The following is a 23,632-nucleotide window of genomic DNA, read 5'->3' as shown; positions in this document are numbered from 1 at the left end:
ATATACAGAGTGGAATTTTAACACAAATGTATAGTAAATAAGACGCACATTAATTGCTTTAAAATGTCCCACAAAAATACAATTAAATGTCAAACATTTAATTAATAATAATATATAAATGCCCATAAACTTCAATAGAAAATAAAAAAGTTAAGAAATAACTCTAATTAATAATAAAAAAAACAATAAAATACAATTATTCTCTTTCTGCATCTTACATAAATTGCCCACATTACGCATACATGATTGTAGTAAAAAAGTTAGGAAGTTGCTTAATGGTGTAAATGTTGTCTAAAGAATATCTAAAATGATCTTGCTGTGTTATTGTTAGATTTGATCACGCACATAAGACAGTTGACATAAGCAATTTTTTATTATTTCACCAATCAAAAGTAATTTAGATGAACAGTTGGTACGGTGGCAAAACTGAATATGTTATTAAAATAAATTACGATAACTCCTCATCCTCCGTTCCCAAAATATATAATGTATAATAAAACAAGAATGGATCATAGGCTTTTTAAGGAAAATGTGCAACAACCTCAAATAATGGTTTTGAAGCTTTTATATAAAGACAATAAATAAACATAGCATATAAAGGAGGTTTATTTCAATGTTATGCAGGAAAAAATATTGAATGTTATAAAAGATTGTCCTTCGTAATGAAAATGTTTGGTTACCTGCTTCAGTAAACAAATAAAGGTCTGAATTTAGTAACCAGACCACTGCTGCTCCTCCGCCTCCCATCCCACCGGGATATTGCTCACACATGCAGCAGGCTGAGAGCCACCGGTTTCAAGAGACTGATAATAGCTAGTTTGGCAAAGAATTAGCTAAATGTGACAGTTCCCTTTTAGTTTTTGCTCAAATGAGTCAGGAGTCAAACAAAGCATTCATCGCTGCTGCTCTCCCACTTTAAATAGATGAAATAACCATCTGGAATATGTAAATGTAGAAATTAGAATTGTGTGTGAGTCATGGGCAACCAGTGGGCCTCTACCTGACACAAGTTTCATTGTATGACACACAAGCCTTTATATTTATGAATTCAAGGATATTTCTGGAAAATAATAGATAAAACCTGCTATTTCATTATAATAGTATAATGTTCTCCAGGTTCACCAATGCATTAGAATGCAGACTTTTGCTAATTAGCACAAAACTCAGCCCAGCTAGATTGGCAGGTACTTTAGCAGGTAAGTTTTGACCTGATAGATGACGGGACAAAACGTTAGCCAAGGGATCCCGTACCTGAGGGGACCATAAATGTCTCATATAAAATGTTCTGACAATCCAACATTGTTGCAACTTAAGTGGTTGGTCCATGATATGGTAGGTGGAGCTAACCCAACAGACTATGTTATTCACTTGTGTAAGAGGTGGTGTACTGTTTTTTAGTCTCTGTAAGTTTTGCAAGTATACGATTACCGTCGCCAAAATTGATACTAAAGAGTTATGAGTGAATATGTTTTCCAAAAAATCAGTGTGTCAACACAGGTGCCATCAAAAAGCCAAAAATTAAGATTTTTACTTTAATATCTTTAAATAGTTTGATTTCTATCCATCCCATCGTTTTTAAGATATTTTTTTCTTGGCCAAAGTTGTGGACCATCTGACCAACTGACTACGTTGAGCTCGGGCTGGCCGACATGGAGAATACAAACATCACAAATATACGTCTATCAATATTGTGTTGATATTGTAGGGTTGGTACATACACAAAGACATGACATTTTGATAAACAATCATCACTTATGTGGATATAATGGCTAATTGCATAAAGGCAAGTAATTGAACAGCTAGAAAAGTTAGATAAGTTAACAACATAACATATATTTATTGTAACAAAGCCTTTAAAACCATGAAAATATACTGCAATTTTAAGATATCAGAAATCCAAAATAATATCTAGTCTCATAACTTGTTTTTGATATATGTCCAGCCCTACCTTGAGCCAAGTTACAAACGTTGTGGTTGGTATTAAGCCATGGCTATGCAAATGTATGAATGAGTGTGACCCACCTGGACAATGTAGAGCACAGGCATATTTTTAAATACCCTGACACACTTCAGGAATAGCATAACATGGCCCATTTACTGACCACCTCTTGTCTAATAACATCAGAACTGTCTCAAAACAGCCACTTCACTGCATTCCAAATGCTACATAGACTGATACTATTTGAGTGGCTGTCATTAGTATTGAATGACTGGGGCTCACTTTGCATATCTGTGTTCTCCCATCTGCAGAACAAAACCTGGACCAGATGTACGACAGAGCTTTGATATTCCCTTTATGTGGCAATCTGCCTCTGACTAGATTTTCATTACAGATGAAAGAGAAAAAGCACATTAAACAAATCCTGCTTAAAAGTCTGGTTAAACGCGGTAGACCCTGTATTCCAGCGGGTCCGTCTGCACCGCGGTGCTGCGGTGACCCGGTGGAATACAGGGCGGACCTGGAGAATCACAGAACGGCCGGTCGTCAGCGGGCCGTTGACGGCCGGCTCGGTACGCTGACGGCCGGCACCGCCCTTCATTTTTTTAAACGGCATCATATAAATTGCGCTGACAGGCGACAGAGGTCCACAGTTGCCCCGCAGCGATGCTCCCCCGCCCTCCCGTAGACATTTCACGAGCTCAGTCACTTCATAACACCAAAGATAGGTCGCGGTAAACACTCTGAAGTGAGGCTCCACTACACTAAAAAATAAAAATAAAAGGCACAGTGTAATGCCTGTTAATAACTTGCCACAGGCATAGCTCAGTTAAAATAAAGCACAGCTATTGTGCAATACATTTGTATTGCATGTATATTTTTTAGTAACAATTTCAGTTAAAGCTTTTAAGAATAAATATATTTTTTTAATCTAAACGTTTGACCTCTTTCTTTTACAATTTTGGAATCGAAACGGGGAATCGATAAGAACCGGAATCGATAAGCAGAACCGGAATCGAAATCGGAATCGATAAATTTCAAACGATACCCATCCCTACATACTAAGCCTTGCAGCATTTGGGTTGGGTTTTATCAGCGGGGACATTAATTTCAATTTATGAGTGCATGTCCAAGTAACTTGACCCTCTAGAGCAGTGCTTCTCAAAGTGTGGTCCGCGGACCACTGGTGGTCCGTGAGCGCCCCCTAGTGGTCCGTGAGTATATTGGTAAAATTTCACATTTGAAATAAATTAATTAATTAAAGTTTTCCGCACTCTCGCGGGAATATCTCTGCAATGGAGCGAGCTTAAGTTTCACTTTCGATTGCATGATATAGCCCAGCGCAACACCTTCATCACACATGTGGCCACTTGTTTGTACCATTTTCAGGCGATTTGTAAAAAAAAATGTGTTTTTGGATATTTGTGGAGTTAGGTGGTCCGCGAGTATTTTTTTATTGGTTAAGTGGTCCTTGGTATGAAAAAGTTTGAGAAACACTGCTCTAGAGTCTAGACCACCCACACAGAGGCGGAAGGACTTTTGGTTGATTAAACTTCAGTCTCACAGGTTCTTTCTCTGCAAAATGTAGCCAGCAAAACATCGGGTATTGAAATGAAAGGTTTACCACATATTTTGTGGGTGACGAGCAGAAAATAGATGCGAGACAATTCTGGAAAAGAAACATGCTTATAATGTGGAAATACGAGTCAGTTAAGGCAAAAGTTATTGGGCTTGAACAGTTAAATTATACTGCTTCAATTCAGTGAAATGACCCCTCGCCCTCTTGCTTGAACCACAGGAATTAAATGTAATACCTGCTGGATATCCGAATGTTAGCATATAGACATTAGCATTTAGCTCAAAGCAAGTATGTTCTTACAGAGCATGGCTGTATTGCTGTAATTTTAGGCACAACAAACAATATTAGATCTGTCAATTTCTTTAACAATAATTTAAAATGAGGATGACTCAAGTTATTTTTCTTGATTCAAATGTGGAAATATTCTTTATCAACTCACAGCCTCTCCTTCTGTGTCCCCAGCTCCGGTGGGAGGGTGAGCATTGTGACCGGAGGCCGGCCCAGGTCACGTTGATGCTGGTGGGCGCTCCCCGGTACTGTCCCTGCCACCTGCTCCAGCGCTGCCCCCACCTCCCAGCCCACCCACCATGGCTACGAGCAGTGACCCTGGCCGTGAGCGGCTGGACCCCGACTCTGACAAACAGACCAGCAGTCTCACCGACATCATGAGTGCCATGACCACAAAAGACTCTGATGGCTCTGCTACCAACGGCGTCAGGAATGGCGTGGCTCAGCAGGAGGGGGCTCATGCCAAGAGGACCCATGCTTTGCGACCTTACTTGACCGGAAGGAAGTTGTCGCTGCAGGAGAGAGGCACCTATATGTCGTCAGGAGGAGGGTACACGCACATTTCCCCTCGTGTGGCTCGCAGGCCCTGCGTGGAGTCCAAACGTGTGTCCATATCAGACGCCCAGGTAAGGAAGTGATTTCCTTTCACGATAATCAAAAGTCAGTATTATAAAAGTGATCCAATTTAAATAAGAAGAAATGGTAATAAACAAAACAACGATTCCCTTTAATTCCCTGTATTTCTCAATATATCTGCATTATCACCAAATATAGGGGAGCAGAAAGCCAGTGAACAACATGATAAGAGAAGAAAAGTGTGAGAAGATGTGCACACTAGTCTCCCATTGGCACCCATCATGGAATCATGCCTCTGTCTAATAACTCATTTATGTCATCATTATCCTAGCTTCTGCCACTGATGTGTAGCCTATATAATACACCATGTCCTGCACTGTGAGCACATGTTTAAAGATGTGAGAACATTTTCCTATGATGTTGGCTGTGAGAACAGCCCCTTTTACTAATCAGACAGTCATGAAATGCTTTCTAGCCAGCCTTTTGCTGCTGGAAAAACCATTAAAGAAGAGTATGATGGAGGTGGGCGGAGCTAATCACTTGCCAGGATAATAATTTGGAACATATTTTACTGTGTAGATGTCTGCTTTTATAGTAATATCAATTCTACATTGGTGTTACGGCTGCTGTTTCTGCCTGCTCGGTAACCTGTCTGGGATTGTCTGCAGCTGTGTGTGTGATTATGTAAATGAGCTGTGTGGTTGCCCCAACGTCATTGGCTGTCATCTCCTGGTCCACTTCCGAGGACACTGATTGGAGCACGCCGGGCCCGACGTTCTCCAATCCCTGTGCAAGCCCAGCGCACACCTGCTGAAGAGGACGACAAAGCCTGGGAACAATTATCACTCAGGAGGCTCTGCTGCGATCAGACGCCTCATACCTTTTGCTCTTGTGTCATGGACACTATGTTTGGTGTGACATATGTGTTTAGTGACGAGTGTCAACATATGTGCTTAGTGTCGAGTGACGATATAATTGTATGTGTTCAGTGTCGAGTGACAACTTATGTGCTTAGTGACGAGTGTCGAGAGATGTGTTGAGTGTGGATATATGTGTTTAGCGTAGGGTGCAGTTTCCCTCCTTCAGCTGTGTTTTTTTACAGCTTCCTTTATTTAGTTGTACCACTTTTAAAGTGATGTTTTGTTTCATTCCCTTTATTAGTATTTATTTCTTCTGTATGCCATTAGACTCCTTTTTTAGAGTCCTCCTTTTGTTAGGTTATTTGTCAACCTGTGCCCTTTTGGCCTTTTTGTTTGTTCAGGCTGCACGCCTTCCATTTTGTTACACCCTGTTCTGTAATAAAACTACTTATAATTATTACCAATTACATTTTTATTTTTTATTTAACCTTTATTTAACCAGATAAAAGCATTGAGATAGAATCTCATTTGCAATGCTGACCTGGCCAAGAAGAAGGCAGCAACGTTACACATAACACATAACACAAACAGATAAAATACAGAGAACATAACTAAGAAAACAAAAGACAAAAAAGCAGTCACTGCATTGTGCACATTAGGACAGTAAGAAAGGTTCTACTTATTTCTGCAAGAGCAGCTGGTGGTAAGGACTTCAGACAACTTCAATTTAAAACATGCTATTGAGACAAGTGCCGTCAGTTTGAGGCGTGATTGAAGGTCATTCCAAGACCAAGGACCATAATAAAAAAGACTCCTTTTCCCAGCCTCAGTCCGCACAGCAGGAACCTGGAACCGTATCCAGGCACTGGATCTGAGGTTGTAAGAGTCACAAACTGGAGCAAATCTGGCACATATGTACAGTGGAAGCTTACCTAAAATGGTTTTATACATTAATAAAAACCAATGCTGCATCCTACGAATAGTAAGTGAGGACCATCCAGTTAGGCTATACAGTTTGCAATGATGAGTCCTATAGGGTGTATTTGATATATAACGCAGTGCAGCATGGTAGAGTGGGTCAAGTTTGGCCAAAACAGTGGGACAGGCAAATCTATAAATGGTATCACCGTAGTCCATACTGGTGTGTGTTGCATTCCTCATCCCTAGTGAGTTTGTAACATACATGGGGGCTCGTCCGGGATATTTAACTTAATTCCTGGGGTTATAGGTGGTTTTCTTATAGCTGTAAACGTGTGGGCGGTACACCCGAGAATGGCATCCTTCACCTTAGAGTCGTTCTTAATTTGGCCGTCCTATGCGGAGCTGGACCGGTGTAATAAGGACGAGTTGATGGAGATAGCGCGGCACTTCAGTCTTGTGGTGAGTCTGCAGATGTTAAAAAAAGAGTTGAAGGCATTGGTAGGGGATGAGATGGTGAGAAGGGAATTACTAGTACTGGCTGTACCTGCTGAGCTCCCAGTGTCCAATGTTTTAACTGAAGACCCGTTAAGTCAGAGGCAGGCGGCGGAGTTTACATTTACCCAAGAAAAGAGTGGTGGCAGCGAGCCATGTGAAGTACTGCTCATGCCGCCTCACAAATGTCCACCCTCTCCTGTTGGCAGTACAGACTCCCGGGAAGGGAATAAACTGAAAGTCTGTCAAGCCCGGCTTCAGTTGGAAGCTAAAGACAGGCAACTTCAGTTGGAAGCTAAAGACAGGGAACAAGACAGGCAGTTTCAGTTAGAGATAAGGAAAATCGAGGCAGATAAGGAAGTCCGGATCCGTATACGGCAGATGGAGCTAGACTCCGAACTGCACGCATCCGGTGTTGTTGGCAATACTAGAGAAAGCTTTCCACTTCCTTCTCATCCACCTGCCTTTAATGTAGGGAAAAATATTGCATTAGTGCCGGTTTTCCGTGAGACTGAAGTGGATGCATATTTTGGTGCGTTTGAACGCATTGCGGCGGCACTACAGTGGCCGGCTGAGGCCTGGGCTCTGTTAGTGCAGTGTAAACTTCACGGGAGAGCTCAGGAGGCGGTTGCTGCTCTTTCGCTAGCAGTGGTTCTCAAATGGGGGTACGCGGACCCCTAGTGGTATGTTGGAGTACTGCAGGGGGTACGTGAGATTTATTTTATGTTAATGGAAGAAAAAAAACACAAGTAATGCATTTAAACAAACTATTAATAGTAGATTAACTACTTTCTTCAAAAGTTTACAGTAATTCTGGATAATAAAATGGGAAAAATAAACGGGGTGTTCTCTTTTCCTCCCCCTCTCCTGACAGCCCGTCAGTCTCGTGCAGCTCGCTGAACCTTTAATAAGTGACCCGACAGTAAAGAATAAATATATTTATAACTAGTTTAGCTAGTTCCAAAGTAGATAAACTAGCTAAGTGTGTTAGGTCTAACTCTTAGTGTATTTAATTTTGCTCCACTCAACGGTCCGTCACAGCGGCGGAGCTGTGATCATGCAGAGCTGCGTGTTCTCCGTCAGCAGCAGCTGATCTGATCTCTGATCTCTCTCTAGCGTCCGGTTAGACTTCACTCGCGTTTATGTCCAAATCTATCAGATCTAGCTAGTTCTAGTTAATTATATGACTGCCTGCTTATCAAAGGACACCTAAACAATAAGCGTTGCTTGGCAACGGCGTGTGGCCGCAAAGTATAGCGCAGCATTATGCATATGCATGTTTTTATGAGGGGTCAAAATCCCATGCTCATAAAATGCTCATATATTTTTTTCTCTTCATTCCCCACGCCCCAAAAATAAATAAATAAATATACCAATTTTAGGAAAAGTAACGAAGTTTGAGCAGTGTGGGTTTTATATTAACAGAGTTAAACATATTTTAAAACGTGAAGTGTAATAACTGCAGTGGCCTTCCTGTCACTGATAATGACAAAGATCCTCAGTGAAACACAAGCCCATGTTTCTCACTACATTGTAAGTACAACTTATTAAAAAGATCAGTTCAATGCAACTAATGTCGTCTTAGTGTTATTGCATGATGTTCAAATTGGGTTGCCATGAATTTAGTGATGGATTGTAAACATTTCAAATGTAGCATGTAAGTGTTTCTCAGTTACAATATTGTTGTTTTAATAAATCAGACACTGATGGTGGAGCACTGTAGGCTACTGTACCTCTTTATAGGCATTTTTTTCATTTTTTCCAAATTGTGTTTGCACTGATCAGGGGGTACTTGGCTGCATTTTTTTTTCAAAAGGGGTACATTATTGAAAAAAGTTTGAGAACCACTGCGCTAGAGGACAGCCTAAGTTACGACCTGGTAAAGCGTGCCATACTTAGGGTGTACGAGCTAGTTCCCGAAGCTTATCGGCAAAACCACAGGAAGGGTCTTAATCAGACACATGTCGAGTTCGCCAGGGAGAAGGGAGTGATGTTCACTAAGTGGGTTGCTTCATTTCATGTAAAGCGGTGGATTATGCTGCTCTGAGGGAACTGATCATGTTGGAGGAGTTCAAGAGATGTTTGCCTGATCGTATTGTGGTATACTTGAATGAACAGAAGGTAAACTCTCTCTCTCTGCTGCCGGTGTGTTAGCTGATGAATATGTCCTTACGCATAAATCTGTGTTTTCTCCTGTTTATACTGAGAGGTCCCATTGTGTGTCCGACGCCCCAGTTACTAGGCTGTTGAATGTGCATGACGTAACTACAGAGGAGAGAGAGTGCTATTATTGTCACCAACCTGGACATGTCATCGCCAACTGTGCAGTTCTAAAGCATAAAGAGCAGCCACAAAACATGTCCCCTCCAAAAGGCATCGGTCTGATTAAAGCAGTCATCCCTTATCCCTGCATCTGACCGTGACGATGGTGAGATAGATCCCTGTTTTAAGCCTTTTGTGTTCGAGGGGTTAATATCCTTAACTGGGGAGTGTGCCGATCAGAGACCTGCATGCGCATATTACGAGACACCGGAGGCGCACAGTCTGTGATTGTTGCCTCCATACTGCCATTTTCTGAACAGTCAGCCTGTGGTTATGGTTCCACATTATGCGGCATTGAGATGAGTTATATCCCACGGCCCGTACACAAGGTACATATACAGTCAGACCTAGTAACCGGTTTCTACCCAGTCGCTGTATGTCCAGCATTACCGTTGAAAGGGATAGTGTTTTTAATGGGAAATGACATTGCGGGTAGTAAAGTAAGGTGACCCCTGCTCTCGGAAATGATTCTGATGCTTCCTTGTTTAATCCTATGATTGTGCCGGTGCTTTTGGATAAAGATGTGCCCGAGGGAAACCAGGAATTGTGGCTTCCCCTCCTCATGAGGATGTCGCGAGCACGGCGCAACTCGCCAGCTCAGACAAGCCTCTCGACTTTCCGACTCTCTCAGCAACCCGAGAGTGTCTGCTAATTTATCGGATACTCATCCTAGTTTTGGTGCTAGTTCTACAGCACGTTGAGATCTGTGTAGGACTCAGCCTTTGGCCAATCATGGTCGTGTTCCTCTGTTATGATCCATTCGTAGCCTGTTTTAGCGTACACAAGCACGATCAGCGTGTCATGCGATGGGCTCTGATCGTGCGGGATTACAAAATAAGACATCCGTCTTAAGCAGGGCTCAGATAATGTGTTGGCCAATGTATTGTCCAGTTTGGTTGAGTGATCTTCTTGTGTGTTATTAGGTAGATTTGTTAGTGTGTTTTGTTCACAAACCTATAGGTTTGTGTCTTAAGGGGGGGGGGGGGGTGTTACGGCTGCTGTTTCTGCCTGCTCGGTAACCTGTCTGGGATTGTCTGCAGCTGTGTGTGTGATTATGTAAATGAGCTGTATGGTTGCCCCAACGTCATTGGCTGTCATCTCCTGGTCCACTTCCGAGGACACTGATTGGAGCACGCCGGGCCCGACGTTCTCCAATCCCTGTGCAAGCCCAGCGCACACCTGCTGAAGAGGACGACAAAGCCTGGGAACAATTATCACTCAGGAGGCTCTGCTGCGATCAGACGCCTCATACCTTTTGACACTACAGACCAGTGTTGCACGGTGTACCGATACTTGAAAGGTACCGCGATACCCTGCCGTTAAAAACGGGACGATTCCTCCGTTTCATTAGTATCGGTACTTTAAGAATGACAGGGAAAAGTACTCCGGTGAGAAAGCGCCGTTTTAATAAGAGCCGTGTGTGTTCAGCGCTCTGCTTCCACTCCCTGCACTGCAGCCGTGCCTGCAGTCCCGCCCCTCTCAAGCACGTTCTAACCCCCAAAACACACCAGGAGCGTCTGCGTCGTGTTACGGCCGCGCCGCGGCGGTCGTAAGGATCGCGGCCACTCTAGTCAATGGGTGCTATTACACCACACGCGCCGTGTTACGGCTCAGACGCGTCCCAGAAGTGGCTCGGCGCAGCGCTTCTCTAAAATTAGGATGAATCCTATTTGGAAGTGGAAAGGTGAGCATCCGGGCCAGGCCAGTGATTTATTGTCTGTGAAATGGGCATCTTACCTCAGTGCAACAGCCAGTCTCTGCTTGGGTTCTATGGCAGCTCTGAAATGTGTGGATTGTCTGGTCAGTTCAGGGCCCAGGAGGGACAGAAGTTCATCCATCTGCTCTGCACTCATCCGAAAATATTGGTAATGTCGTTGGCTGTCCAGCCTCAGCTCAGCCACGAGGTGATGAAAATCACCTTGTTGTCTCCTTTGCTGGTTGAGGGGGTGCACCCATAACCGGCTCCTTCTCCTCCCCCCATCCCCCTAGTCTTTCAAGTAGGAGAATACATGCCAGCGTTCTCCTCCGGTTTACAGGCACTGTAAATGATATATATATAGAATAATTATGATGATGAATGCATATTTTTTTACCACTAAAATACAGCAACACATCTTTGATTCATGTCGTTTATAACTGGAATATTACAATTATTATTAACTGTGTCTGTAGTCTACAACACAACAAAATAGGAAATAACAACAATAAACACGATTTAAACAGACACAAACATAAACCATTTAACTACGTATAGCCTACTTACTTGTAGAAGTACAAATGTCCAGGAAATATTCCAAAATCAACAACAACTGCGAGGCTGCACACACGACGCTCCGCTTCCGCAACGTTTTAAAACGCGTCTGGTGTGTGTTGTCGCAGGAGGAGGTCACAGCGTGGCGCAGACGCTCCTGGTGTGTTTTGGGGGTAAGTCCCTCCCCTCTCTCGTGCACGCGGCCACGCGCTAGCTGCCAGAGCATGTGAGAAAACGAGAAGCATGACTGCAAGTGGGAGTGCAGCTGCCGCTGCGCCTCGGCTTGTTGACAAAAAAAGACGCCAGAAGCGAAATTTGGAAGTATTTGAGCTGTATCTCTGACAGCGAGGGCAAGCCTACGGACACCACGAGGCCTGTCTGTGAGAAATGTTTTAGATCCCTGCAAACCAAGGGAGCCAACACATCAGACTTGGCTAAGCACCCCGCCGACCGGAATCCAGAGCTGTTTAAAGAATTGAAACACAGACAGGTTAGCGAATGTGATAGATAACATAATTACATCATGCTCAAGCCCATGCCCTCAAATCTAAGTCAAACAAGTGTAATTTATTTTGTGACAAACGAACGTTTTCGTAGTTTGACGAGGCAATTAATGGCAATGATAACGGTCTAATATGGCTATATTTTTAGCTAACTTACCAATGTGGCTAACATCTGCAATATACATTTTGTCAATAATTATTTATATTACTGTACTATTACATGTTAATATAAAAATAATTATATTTTATAAAACAAAAAAGTTGTTTGAGATGATGCTTAATTTTATTTAATACGAATTCTTGTCATTTATTTTGTTTATTGTTCTCATTGTTTAAAAGTTTGTGTTATGGTTCTGGTGTGAAATAAAGCACAATAATTACATTTAAGACTGTTTCCCTTTTTTTAAGAAAAGTATCGAAAAAGAATCGGAATCGCAATTCTTGACTTGGTATCGGTATCGAAACCAAAATGTTGGTATCGTGACAACACTACTACAGACTGTGTTTGATGCAGGGGCGGATCTACCGGGGTGGCATGGGGTGGCAAATGCCACCCTAAACAATAGCCTTGCCACCCCAGCTGCCACCCCAGTTGGCATCTTTGTTTTGAAAGAAAAGTTGTGGCTCATCGGACATTTATGAGAGAAAGTCTCTAATGTCCGAGTGCAAGTGAATGCAGCACAAGATGCACGTCATGTAACCCCTCCCCCGGTCCTGGCGCGAGAGTGGAAATATAATTGGTGGCGAATTCACTTGAACGGGGGGACGGCGCAAAACGAGAAGCCTTTCGGACAAAAGTACTGAAGGAATGAGGTAATTGCGGTCTACAATGACAGAGAAGAGAATGTCAAGTTTGGCTGTACTCAGCATTGAATCAAAACGCACTACAGCTGTTGATCTTAATAAGTTTGTGAGGCGTTTTGCTGAACAAAATAGTAATCGCCGCATTCAGCTGTAATAGACATGCCAACTTGATGCTCTGCTCACGGATGACTCGATGAGAATAACAAACTGTTAAGATGATGACCTTGTATGCGTGTATATATTTTTTTCTTTGAGGGGGTCTGCCCCCAAAAAACAGTTTTAAGTCCTGAGAAAGTAAAATAAGACGTGTGTAAAACTACACTGCCCAGCCAACAGAAAGTAACCACTTTGATTTAACTAGGCCAGTAGCTAAGGACCTTCCACTGGATAATGCAGCGATGTTTTAGCTGAATACACGTTTTTTAACCCTAACTGATGCAGTTAGTCACTTCTTTAATGTTTGTTCTTTCTGATGTAAAGTCAAGGTTGTAACTGTATATCAATAATGATATAATTACTTGTTTTTCAAATTTGAAGGAGGGTGAGCAAGCATCTTGATGAACATTCATCATTAACTCCTCCAAAAAATATAGTTTATTCAATGATAAATGAATATGTGAATCATAACAGTTCTTCACTATATCTGTAAAGCGTCTTTGAGCACCTGTAAAAACGCTAACAAATTAAATCTATTATTATTATTATTTATTAACAGTGCAATCACTGTTAATAAATAATAATAATAATAGATTTAATTTGTTCCTAACAGCTGATAGGAACAATATGATTGTTAATAGTATCATATTCATTCAGACAAACATCGATGAGACAGTTAATTAATGTACTTATTGCAGCAGTCTGCATAGATTTGGTACCCCTGCTGGTCTAAGAGTGAAACAAACTCATTCAGTTATTGTTCAGTTAAAATTCATTAAATTACGTCTGCCACCTTATAAGGCTTTACTGATGTGCCACAATAATATCACATGTGATTGAGTTAAAATATTAATATTGTGGCTTTCCAAGTTAACATTGATTGTAGGGGTGTAACGGTTCACAAACATTTCGGTTCGGTACGTACCTCGTTTTTTAGGTCACGGTTCGGTTCGGTTCGTTACGTTTTCGGTAAAGCAGAAAAAATTATCACAAAACATTAAAAACATTTTTTTAATTTGTGTTAAACTGTGACTAATGGATTCAAATAAATACAACATATAGTAAAATAAACATTAAGGTGCAGCATTTCGATGAACTGAAATAATTTGTATTTTAACTGAACTAGTACCTAAGCAGCCAGCTTGACATTAGGACTTGCTTGTCATTGTATTTTCATGTTGTTTAAAGAAAGATGAACTTGTCCACATTGCTTGCTGAAATGGCAGATCTGCTAGCACTAACAATGTCTCCTGCTGTGGAGAACACCCTCTCTAGGGACAGTGGCAGCAGATACAGCCAGGTAGCGCTTTGCTAACATGGCAACATAAGGATATTTGGCGTTTGTAATAGCTTTGGTTCGGTCTGAACTTTCTGCGAGTGGTGGAGGCTTACATGCTAGTGGGAGTTGGTTTTGCACTTCAGTCTTTTTTCTTTTGGTACCGGTGATATTCACATTCGGGTGATGCCTTTTCAAATGAGTGTGATGTATTGCCAGCCGCGTAACCAATGTTAGTTGAACAATGCCGAAAAAACAGCTTTGGTTCGGTCCACCTGTCTTTGTCCGTCATCCTTGTACGTAACTGCGAAACCAAAATGTTCCCAAACCGGAGACTTCAATGATGCTGGAGGATTTTCAGCTCAACTTTATCTGCGTTCGCCATTTCCTCAAATTACTGACTACATTTGAACGCATCCCTGTGACCAGCTCTCATAGTATGCCTCTCGTCCAATGAAATGACTTGGTCGCTCTATGATATATACCTGAGATTACTTCCAGAAAGTTGTTCATGTTCTCAATTTTTTACGTTTAACGCTATATTCGTTCGGTACACATGTGTACCGAACCGAAGGGCCCGTACCGAATAATTTCAGTACTGGTACGTGTACCGTTACACCCCTAATTGATTGATATGATTGCGATTTAAATAAGCAAATACTTCTGTCAGGGGATGCCACCCCTCAAAATCTCCTGCCACCCTCTTGCCACCCCATCAATATTTGTCTAGATCCGCCCCTGGTTTGGTGTGACATATGTGTTTAGTGACGAGTGTCAACATAAGTGCTTAGTGTCGAGTGACAACTTATGTGCTTAGTGACGAGTGTCGAGAGATGTGTTGAGTGTGGATATGTGTTTAGCGTAGGGTGTAGTTTCCCTCCTTCAGCTGTGTTTTTTTACAGCTTCCTTTATTTAGTTGTACCACTTTTAAAGTGAGGTTTTGTTTCGTTCCCTATATTAGTATTTATTTCTTCTGTATGCCATTAGACTCCTTTTTTAGAGTCCTCCTTTGGTTATGTGTCAACCTGTGCCCTTTTGGCCTTTTTGTTTGTTCAGGCTGCACGCCTTCCATTTTGTTACACCCTGTTCTGTAATAAAACTACTTATAATTATTACCAATTACATACTGGTGTGTGTTGCATTCCTCATCCCTAGTGAGTTTGTAACAATTGGTCACAGCTACATTTAATCTATTGTAATTTACACACTGTAGTTTTAGATTAAGGCTGTTCCGGTTTATTGGAAAATGTACATGCCTGTTGCATTTCTGATATAATGCACGTTCACGGGTGTTTAACATCTTAAACCATTATCTGCTTTATTACCTGTTTTCTACAGTCTAAGGGAGGTGATAGACACACCTTTATTGATGCAGTTGTTAAACCTAACCGTATTGGATTCAGAAAATCTCACCAGAGGACTGCAGTTGAACATTAGCATATACTGGCTAACACTTGCATATAGCTGACATATAGCTTAGGTTAGTTAGAGTGAGAACAGGGAAAAAGCTAGCCTATCTTTGCCCACATGTTGTTATTGTTTCTTAGAACTCAGCAAAATATAGCACTGTAAAAGGAATTGCTTGACATTTTGGGAAATGTCTGCAGAAATTGACACCACTAACATGTAGCGCTAGGAAACATTTAGCTTAGCTTAGGTCAGGTTGCATAAGAACAGGGGAAAAACTAGACTGTCTTTGTCCAGACCCGGCGCCAGAACAAATCTACAGAGAGGGCATATGATTTTCATGGGAGGACACACAAAACCGTCATGTGCCGCGGCATGTGGCGGCGCCAGAGATTTTCTTTTGGGGGTGCTGTGGGGTAGTTTGACGTTTCATAGAGGGTTCCCAAACATGTAGGGTTTCCCATTAGTGTACCAGGCACTACAGTGGAATTTTCTACTGCAACACTCCCCACACACACAGTATACCCGCGACTGTTACAATGAAGGCTCGATAATCAGCTCACGGCATATACGTGTAAGCAGGGGAAAAGTGCTATTGTTTTTTAAGTGGGGGGTGGACTTCACCTCCTCTAGGGGGGTCCGGGGGCATGTTCACCCGGGAAGATTTTTTTTTTTAATATTGAAGTTAAAAGCATCAATCTGGTGCACTTTGAGAGCAAAATTAAGAGATCTATGGATACATCTCTCAACACCCATATGAAACAGAACTGTAAGCAGATTTTCTTTTTCTTTATGGATATTTTACAAATCACTCTCCTTTTTAAACTGTATTCTTGTTTTACTGTCATATAGTATTTCATACCTGTTTTTCATGTATTACTCTGACTGACATCACATACATCGTAGCATTAAAGTTCACCGTTTATTTATCATTTAAAAAATACAAATATTTTTTTATCTAATTTTTATAAATAATACAAAAAAGTGTTTATTGGGGGAGGGCAGGAATGTCAAATGGGAGGGCCTGGCCCTCCCACGGCGCCGGGTCTGTCTTTGTCCAAGGTTTTTGTTTCTCAGTACTCAGCAGTTATTTAGCACTGTGAAATAAATAGTTTTACAAATTTGTGAAATAGCTCCAATGATTGATTCCACTCACATGTACAGCTAGGAGACATTTAGCTTGGCTTAGGTTAGTTAGCGCGAGAAGGGAGCCAGTGAAAAAACCTAGCCTTTCTCACACCAAATTTTAAACAAAACACCAGCTAACACATCTATAGCTTAGTAAATTATATCTGGCTGTGGGGTTTCCTGGCAACCAGTGGAGAGTTCTAGCTGTCACTGGACCCAGCTAAGAAATATAGTCCCGCATAACTCTGTAACACTGTAAAACAGAAAAGTACTGTGCATTTGGCCAACATCATTTGGAGACAGCCGTATATTGCGTATCAAAAATGACAACTATTGACATAACATAGGAAACAAGCTGAAAGCATCTCTATGTGCTAACCCATTAAAAACTAAGAGCAAACTGCAGCTGCGGGTGATATACCGAATTTCCATTTACCTCTGACTTTCTTCCAATTCAGAGTGAGCATTACATATTCATAGCATCTGCCAGGCTGTGGAACCCCTCTGATTTGAACAGACTGCTGCCACAGACTCCCAGATCTGTCATTGTGTCCTTTCCGATCTGGAAATGGAGTTGCAGCCTCTCGCACTGAACCATGAAAAGGACTCATTTTGCTTGTATTTCCCTGCTCTCTCTGAATCTACAGTATAAAACAGCAGAGGAAAAAAAGAGAGTGAAAAGTACTTCTTGAATGCATAAACATCAGTTATGGCTGACATTTTGAGTTTATTCACTGTTTCTCAATATAACAGCAGTCACCAAATTGGAAAAGTGGTTAAGAATAACTCGCACATGCATGTTTTCCCAATTGGTGTCAGATTATATTTCTCCGACCCTCATTAAGGACAGTGAAATGTCCACCTTGACATGTAATGAACCCAAGTGCTATAAGCCATATGAGGATAATCTACGTGTACAGATTTGGTATAACTAAAGCACCAAAACTGTTCACTTCTTTTTCTTTCTCTGTGGCAGAAAAACTTCTCTTTGGTTCTCACTACTGACTTTCTCATCCCATTTTTAATTGTCTCTCACTCTATTTTGTACACATACAATTATTGTGTACAATTTTCTTTCCTCCTGGGAAGTGGGAGGATTTCTTAAGAACCCATACACTTTTCTGTTTTGTGTGTTCAAGTTAGGATTAAGAGAATCCAGAGAAAACCGACCAAATTCATGGGGTTAAATGTATGCCTTTTAAGCAAACTGCACCCAATAGTAGGCCTAGGTGCATTGTTACATCCCTAAATCAACAAAAAAAACGTAAAGTTGACTTTTGGTTTCACATAGGACATTCAGGTCTCTTCTTGGGTGAAAGTCTCATAGGCAGGAATTGGGACGCAATGAAAGTGTCGCAAGTTTTTTTCAGTAATTTTAAGTTTATGTGGCAAAACTATATGGATAGCTTTAGGAAACACACCACATAGGCTATTGGTTCAAAATAAATAAACGCACTAGCCTAAGTTTGTTACATGGATTTGTTGTGTTATGTGACTTTGCTTACATAGGCAGGCTACGTAATTGTTCACACCACTCTGATCTCCTGGGTGAAAGACCTGTTGTTTGTTTAACCAGACAATCCTCCACTCAATAATATCAATATATGATGATGAACTGAACCCTCATGATGGGTAGCAATTGAAAACCACTTTTAAAAGCTATTTAATGGCCTGACATCATCCAAAAGGAATGGAATAGAAATGACTGTGACAATATTGGAACATTGAACTGTGTGAACTGTAAGTGTTAAACTTGAATATACAAATGTCTCTACCCGAAATGTCTTCGAAAAAGTTCAGCCACAAAAAGTTTACAATTGTATCTGTTACATCTGACTAAGTGTACAATAAATTAGCAGCAGCAGATGCAATTGAAAATTACTAACTTTGGCAGCCCCTCAAGCAAAGATTAATGTTAGTGTCACAGTTCATTAGTAGAGTAAATGATGTGCTTATCCTGACATTATTCTGGACACTGATACAGAACTAAATATCTGTTCATTTGGTATTTCATCTTAAAGAAAAATCTATTTTAGTTCCTCAACCCAACCCAAGGAAATAAACCATCTTATTCTGCAAGGCTCTCACTTTGCTACAGCTACCGCTCTGTAAAAATTGATTTAAAATGAAAGGTTTAGGAAATGATTTTACACATACTGAACAGGTTTGAAATATTATCCAACACAAATTCCTTTTTTATTACATATACATCCTGAGGCAGGTATCCTCATCATTCATCATAAGAAGGAAATTCATGACCATTGATTTTGAACACCACAGTGGCAGTGATGCATTTGTTATGCACTGATATTGATCAGATGTTCCAGTCATTTTGCAGGGTGGGATGTGGAAAGGTTTATCACTGAGGAAAGACAGCGCTGGTTATCCAAGCAATAGTCCAACATAACAGTGTGACCGTAAATAATTTATCCATGTGCATGTGTGGCAGATGTATTTAAGGCTTTCTGCATGGCCTCTTTATCCATCAGGCCTGACAGACAGAGTATTAACTGCAGTGGACGCTGAGCATGTGCTGGCAAAATGTGAACCCAATAGAAGTCCTCTCAGACAATCCCCACTGCTCTTTTCTTTGGCTTCTCCTCCTTTGACTTTCCCTTTATCCTTTGCTGCCCTATTTTTCCACATTCTCTTTATCTCTTTTCAACCAATCAAAGCATTCTTTAAGAAAAGGTTCCACTGCTTGCCTCACCTACCAAAGCGTTGTCCTCTTTTTCATCTCCAACCCTTTCTCATAATCCCTGCCCACAGTAATTCACACCATTATAGCCTACAGTGCATAACCCTCAAATGCACGATCCTTACATCTCCCACAGCACAGCCACGCTCAGTACAAGCTACATAACCAGAGAGTTATGTAACCCACTACATAATGTCATATTTTCTAAAATATCTTGCCTAGTGGAAACTGAAGTCCTGCACCATACAGTACTTTCACTCGGTGTGTTTATTACATCTGTGTTCTTATAACTCTGATCCTGTTAACGTGTCATCAAGCCTCAGGCCACTAACTGTAACTGCTTTCAATCAATTTTCTCCACAACTTTATCCCCTTCGTTTTAACTGCAGTGCATGATATATATTCCAAGGAATAAAGTGTTTGCCAATAATGTTAAATGTATATCATTATGTATTATTCCAAAAATTCATAGATAACCAAATTCGTTTTAATTGACTTTAAAAGCACAGTAGACTATTGGGGAGAGACTAGTTAAATGTAATTATTACCAGGTACAATTACTTGGAAACAAATATGTAATTAAATGAAAGTTGTATATCAAAAAGGTTGGTGTTTATGAAGAGGTTACATCCACATTTTTTAGGAAAAAGCTTACCAATTTAACATTGTTTTTGCCACTGATATGAGTTTAAAATCTATATTTTTAGGGAGATTCAAGCTAGATTGCCCAGTTTAAAACAAAAAAGAGAAGATGAAGAAGCAGGCTATGGCTGCACCAAATAGTCTCCTAAACGTTAGCCGGCTAAAAAAAATCTCAGTCCAGCAATTTTTCAATACTTTTGTAGTGTCAGCCAAAACCTCATCAGACTTTATTCTGGAGCTGTGCCTGGTCATTAGGTCAAATCTTTTGGGCAGGAAATACAAAATGTAGATCATTTTAAGCGTGGAAATATATCTAATTATATACAAATAATTACATGTAGCACAATCAACCATAATGTTACTTATAATGTTCATTCTCAGCCCTGGAACTGAAACCATTTTGTGAAGCCAAAAACATATAATATTAATAATCATAAAAGTGCAACGAATAGTAGACTAATTGCCTGAATTGACCATTACTAATCAACTAGGAACATCTTTTGTCAAGGACAGCCCTAAATCTTGTTGACTAGTGAGCCGAACATGTCGCCGTCGATATGTACGTTTTCACAGATACAGAAGAAGATGACTCAATTGCAATTTGAAATACAAGCTTTTTTATGCATCATACTGTATAGACATATAGTTCAGTTACATTTTGTTAGGCCCATAAGATATTTAATAATTCACCCTAGCATATCTTACTCTAAAGTCCAAAATCATTTGTTATGTTATCTGCAAATCCATATCGTGCATCCCTAATGTTCTCTGCTTACTTTCCGCTTATTGACTCTGCTGTCTGTGTGCACCCCATGCCTCTGAATTGCCCCCCCCCCCTTCCCACGTCCTGCTGTGGTCTGCTCCTCTCCGCCGTGCCCCTGGCTGACTCTGTGCTGTAGCAGCGGTTGCTATGGAACTGCAAATCAGCCATTTAAGCAGTAGCACTCTAATGGATTTGCAGACAGTAAACAGAAACTACAGACTGCATCGTTACCTACATCTCTGAAATAAATGACTCTCAGCACGTATACACACACAGACAGCGGGGACGCTTTGTTCCCGTACCAAAGGCAGCCCTGTTTCTCTTTGCTTTGGATGATGAAAGTGCCCGTCATGTTTATGTTGATGATGTAGTTCCTCATGTCCCCCATCTTTTCTGTCCCCCTTACAGGACTGTATCCAGTTGAACCAGTATAAGCTGAAGAGTGAGATTGGAAAGGTGAGTTTTCTCCTTTTCTGCTGAATTAGGAGTGGTTTAAGAAAAGAGAAGATTGACCCTTTGCCCTTATTTAGAAATTAATTTGGTTAGAAACGCAATAATGATAGCATGTTAGCTGTCAACTGTAATGCTAGTGGATTCATTTACACTTGTTTTTTTTATTATTTGGAACTAATGAGATCCTTCTTATCAAACGCTGTCAACGGGGAAACTGTTCATTTCAATTATTTATATTTATGAAATGTTCATACAAAGGTTAGTCTGATCGTTATCTACATGACAATTAAAAGAAGAAAAACAAATTGTTATTAAAATCCCCTTTAATGCTCACCACTTATCCTGGAGTCTTGTCGCGGGGGAAGCAGTTCCATCAGTGCCCCAAACTTCCCCTTCCCCATGCCACGACTCGGGGGGATTCCAAAGCGCTCCCAGGCCAACCTGGAGATACAGTATAATCCCCCCACCTGGTCCTGGGCCTGCCCGTCTGCCTCCTCCCAGCTGAACGTGCCTGGAACACCTGCCTAGGAAGATGGCGAGGTGGCATCCTTACCAGGTGCCTTACCACCTCAACTGCAATGTGAACGAACAGCGGCTCTACTCAGTCCCTCCGGGATGACTAAACTTCTCGCCTTATCCCTGAGGGAGATTCCAGCCACCCTCTGGAGGAAACCCATTACAGCCGCTAGTATGCACAATTTCATCCTCTTGGTCAGGACCCATCCTTCCTGACAATAGGTGAGGGAAGGAACGAAGATGGACCGTTAGATTGAGTGCTTTGCCTTATGGCTCAGCTTTCTCTTCGTCACAATGGCTGTACAATTTCTTATTGAGATCAATTTGACCCAGACTGACATGTTCACTGGGGTTTTGAAATGTACCACTGAAAGTAAAGGTGAAGCTAAAGGAAACTTCATTATGGTGCTAAATAAATAGTCAGAGGATCACCAGAGCTATTAGGATTCATCATCAGGGGACTATCAATAGCTGTACAGAAAGTGTACAACAATCCATCCAAAGGAGATATTTCCATCTGGACAAAAGTGGACAGACCGACTATCATCAAGAGCCTCACCTTTAGTATGGCCATCAAAAACAAACTGTGTGACAAAATCACTAGATTTGATATCGTAAGGAGGATGAAATAAAAAGCAGAACATTCAAAGAGTGCTGTAGAATTCCTGTGGCGTGCTAGACCATTTCAAACTCCATAGAAGACACTGAGCGGCGGCATTACTAAATCTGACAGCACACCAGAACGACTCAGGGTTTTGCATTTCAAAAAGTGACGCTTGGAGATAAACTCTGCAGGGAATTCACTGTGGCAGCAAAAGAGATGGAAATTGAAAAAACTGGATAACTGAAAAGAGCAAATCTTTTTACACAATAAGGCAAGACACACTGTGTTTTTAGATTACCAAACAGCACATATATGGCCTATATACAGCAGCAGTATTGTTTGATATTAAAGTAGTAGATATTTAATTAAAAAAAGAACAAACATCAGATTGATATCTATATGTCCACTTGATCATATCTGTGTTTAGAAATTAATCAGTGATGTCCTATTCTCTATTTTTAAACAGAGTGAATCCGTGAACACTGAATTGCTTCTGATTTTATCTGCTAAATTTGGAGGATTTCACACTCTAAAGCAAACAAATTGATTTGTGTGTGTCCATGAGATACTTTTCTTCCATTAATTTACCATCAGCCAGCTGGCAATTTTGGTGTGTGTGTGTGTGTGTGTGTGTGTGTGTGTGTGTGTGTGTGTGTGTGTGTGTGTGTGTGTGTGTGTGTGTGTGTGTGTGTGTGTGTGTGTGTGTGTGTGTGTGTGTGTGTGTGTGTGTGTGTGTGTGTGTGTGTGTGTGTGTGTGTGTGTGTGTGTGTGTGTGTGTGTGTGTGTGTGGTGTGTGTGTGTGTGTGTGTGTGTGTGTGTGTGTGTGTGTGTGTGTGTGTGTGTGTGTGTGTGTGTGTGTGTGTGTGTGTGTGTGTGTGTGTGTGTGTGTGTGTGTGTGTGTGTGTGTGGCATGAAAAATAACATTGAATTTTCGTTTAATGTTTTACTGTGAACAAATATACCCACATCTTATGTTGTATGTTTTACTGTATTGCAGGGCTCCTACGGTGTGGTTAAACTTGCCTACAATGAGGATGATGACAAACATTATGTAAGTTCTTGTTTTTTATTCCATGCAGCAACTTGTCTCTCAGTTTGAATCAAGCCTCTCAGTTTCTATTGCAAAGCTTTACGTAGAGTCTTAATCATCCCATAGGGGTTCCTTTCGGTAAAATGACTATTTAACTCGCCAACTTAGATTTTTTGCTATTTACCTTATGTGAGAAACTGCTAAATTACAAAAACTTTTGCAGTTTGGACTCAAAACGTCTTTGCAAAAGGCGGCGCCTGGAAATACTCATCAACAATTTCATCAACAATTTATCCAATTATCATACATTTGAGTGGATATGTTTAATCTGTGTTTGGGAATGGGACAACCAAAGCATTTTCATGCTTGGTTAAAAAGAACACAATGGTGCTCTAGGAGGAGATTCAGGTGATAAGGTGGGGAG

The 23,632-nt window shown here is 41.0% G+C and overlaps 1 protein-coding gene across 3 annotated transcripts in view; it reads left to right on the top strand.

The window, feature by feature from the left end:
- The window catches only part of camkk1a (calcium/calmodulin-dependent protein kinase kinase 1, alpha a), an 88,481-nt gene that overhangs the window by 31,607 nt on the left and 33,242 nt on the right, over positions 1–23,632 (top strand). For all 3 annotated transcript variants that reach the window (XR_004567853.1, XM_034204107.1, XM_034204106.1), the window contains exons 2-4: positions 3,981–4,432; positions 21,014–21,061; positions 23,176–23,229. Coding sequence is in view for 2 of the 3 variants with exons in the window: in XM_034204107.1 (XP_034059998.1) it covers positions 4,106–4,432; positions 21,014–21,061; positions 23,176–23,229 (429 nt within the window). In the remaining variant the exon portion in view is untranslated. The remainder of the gene's footprint in view (positions 1–3,980; positions 4,433–21,013; positions 21,062–23,175; positions 23,230–23,632) is intronic.

This window comes from Gymnodraco acuticeps, unplaced genomic scaffold, assembly GCF_902827175.1.
Source record: "Gymnodraco acuticeps unplaced genomic scaffold, fGymAcu1.1, whole genome shotgun sequence".
NCBI classification, from domain to species: Eukaryota; Metazoa; Chordata; class Actinopteri; order Perciformes; family Bathydraconidae; genus Gymnodraco; species Gymnodraco acuticeps.
Note: the sequence above shows the minus strand (reverse complement) of the source record. Positions and strands in the feature narration are given on the sequence as shown.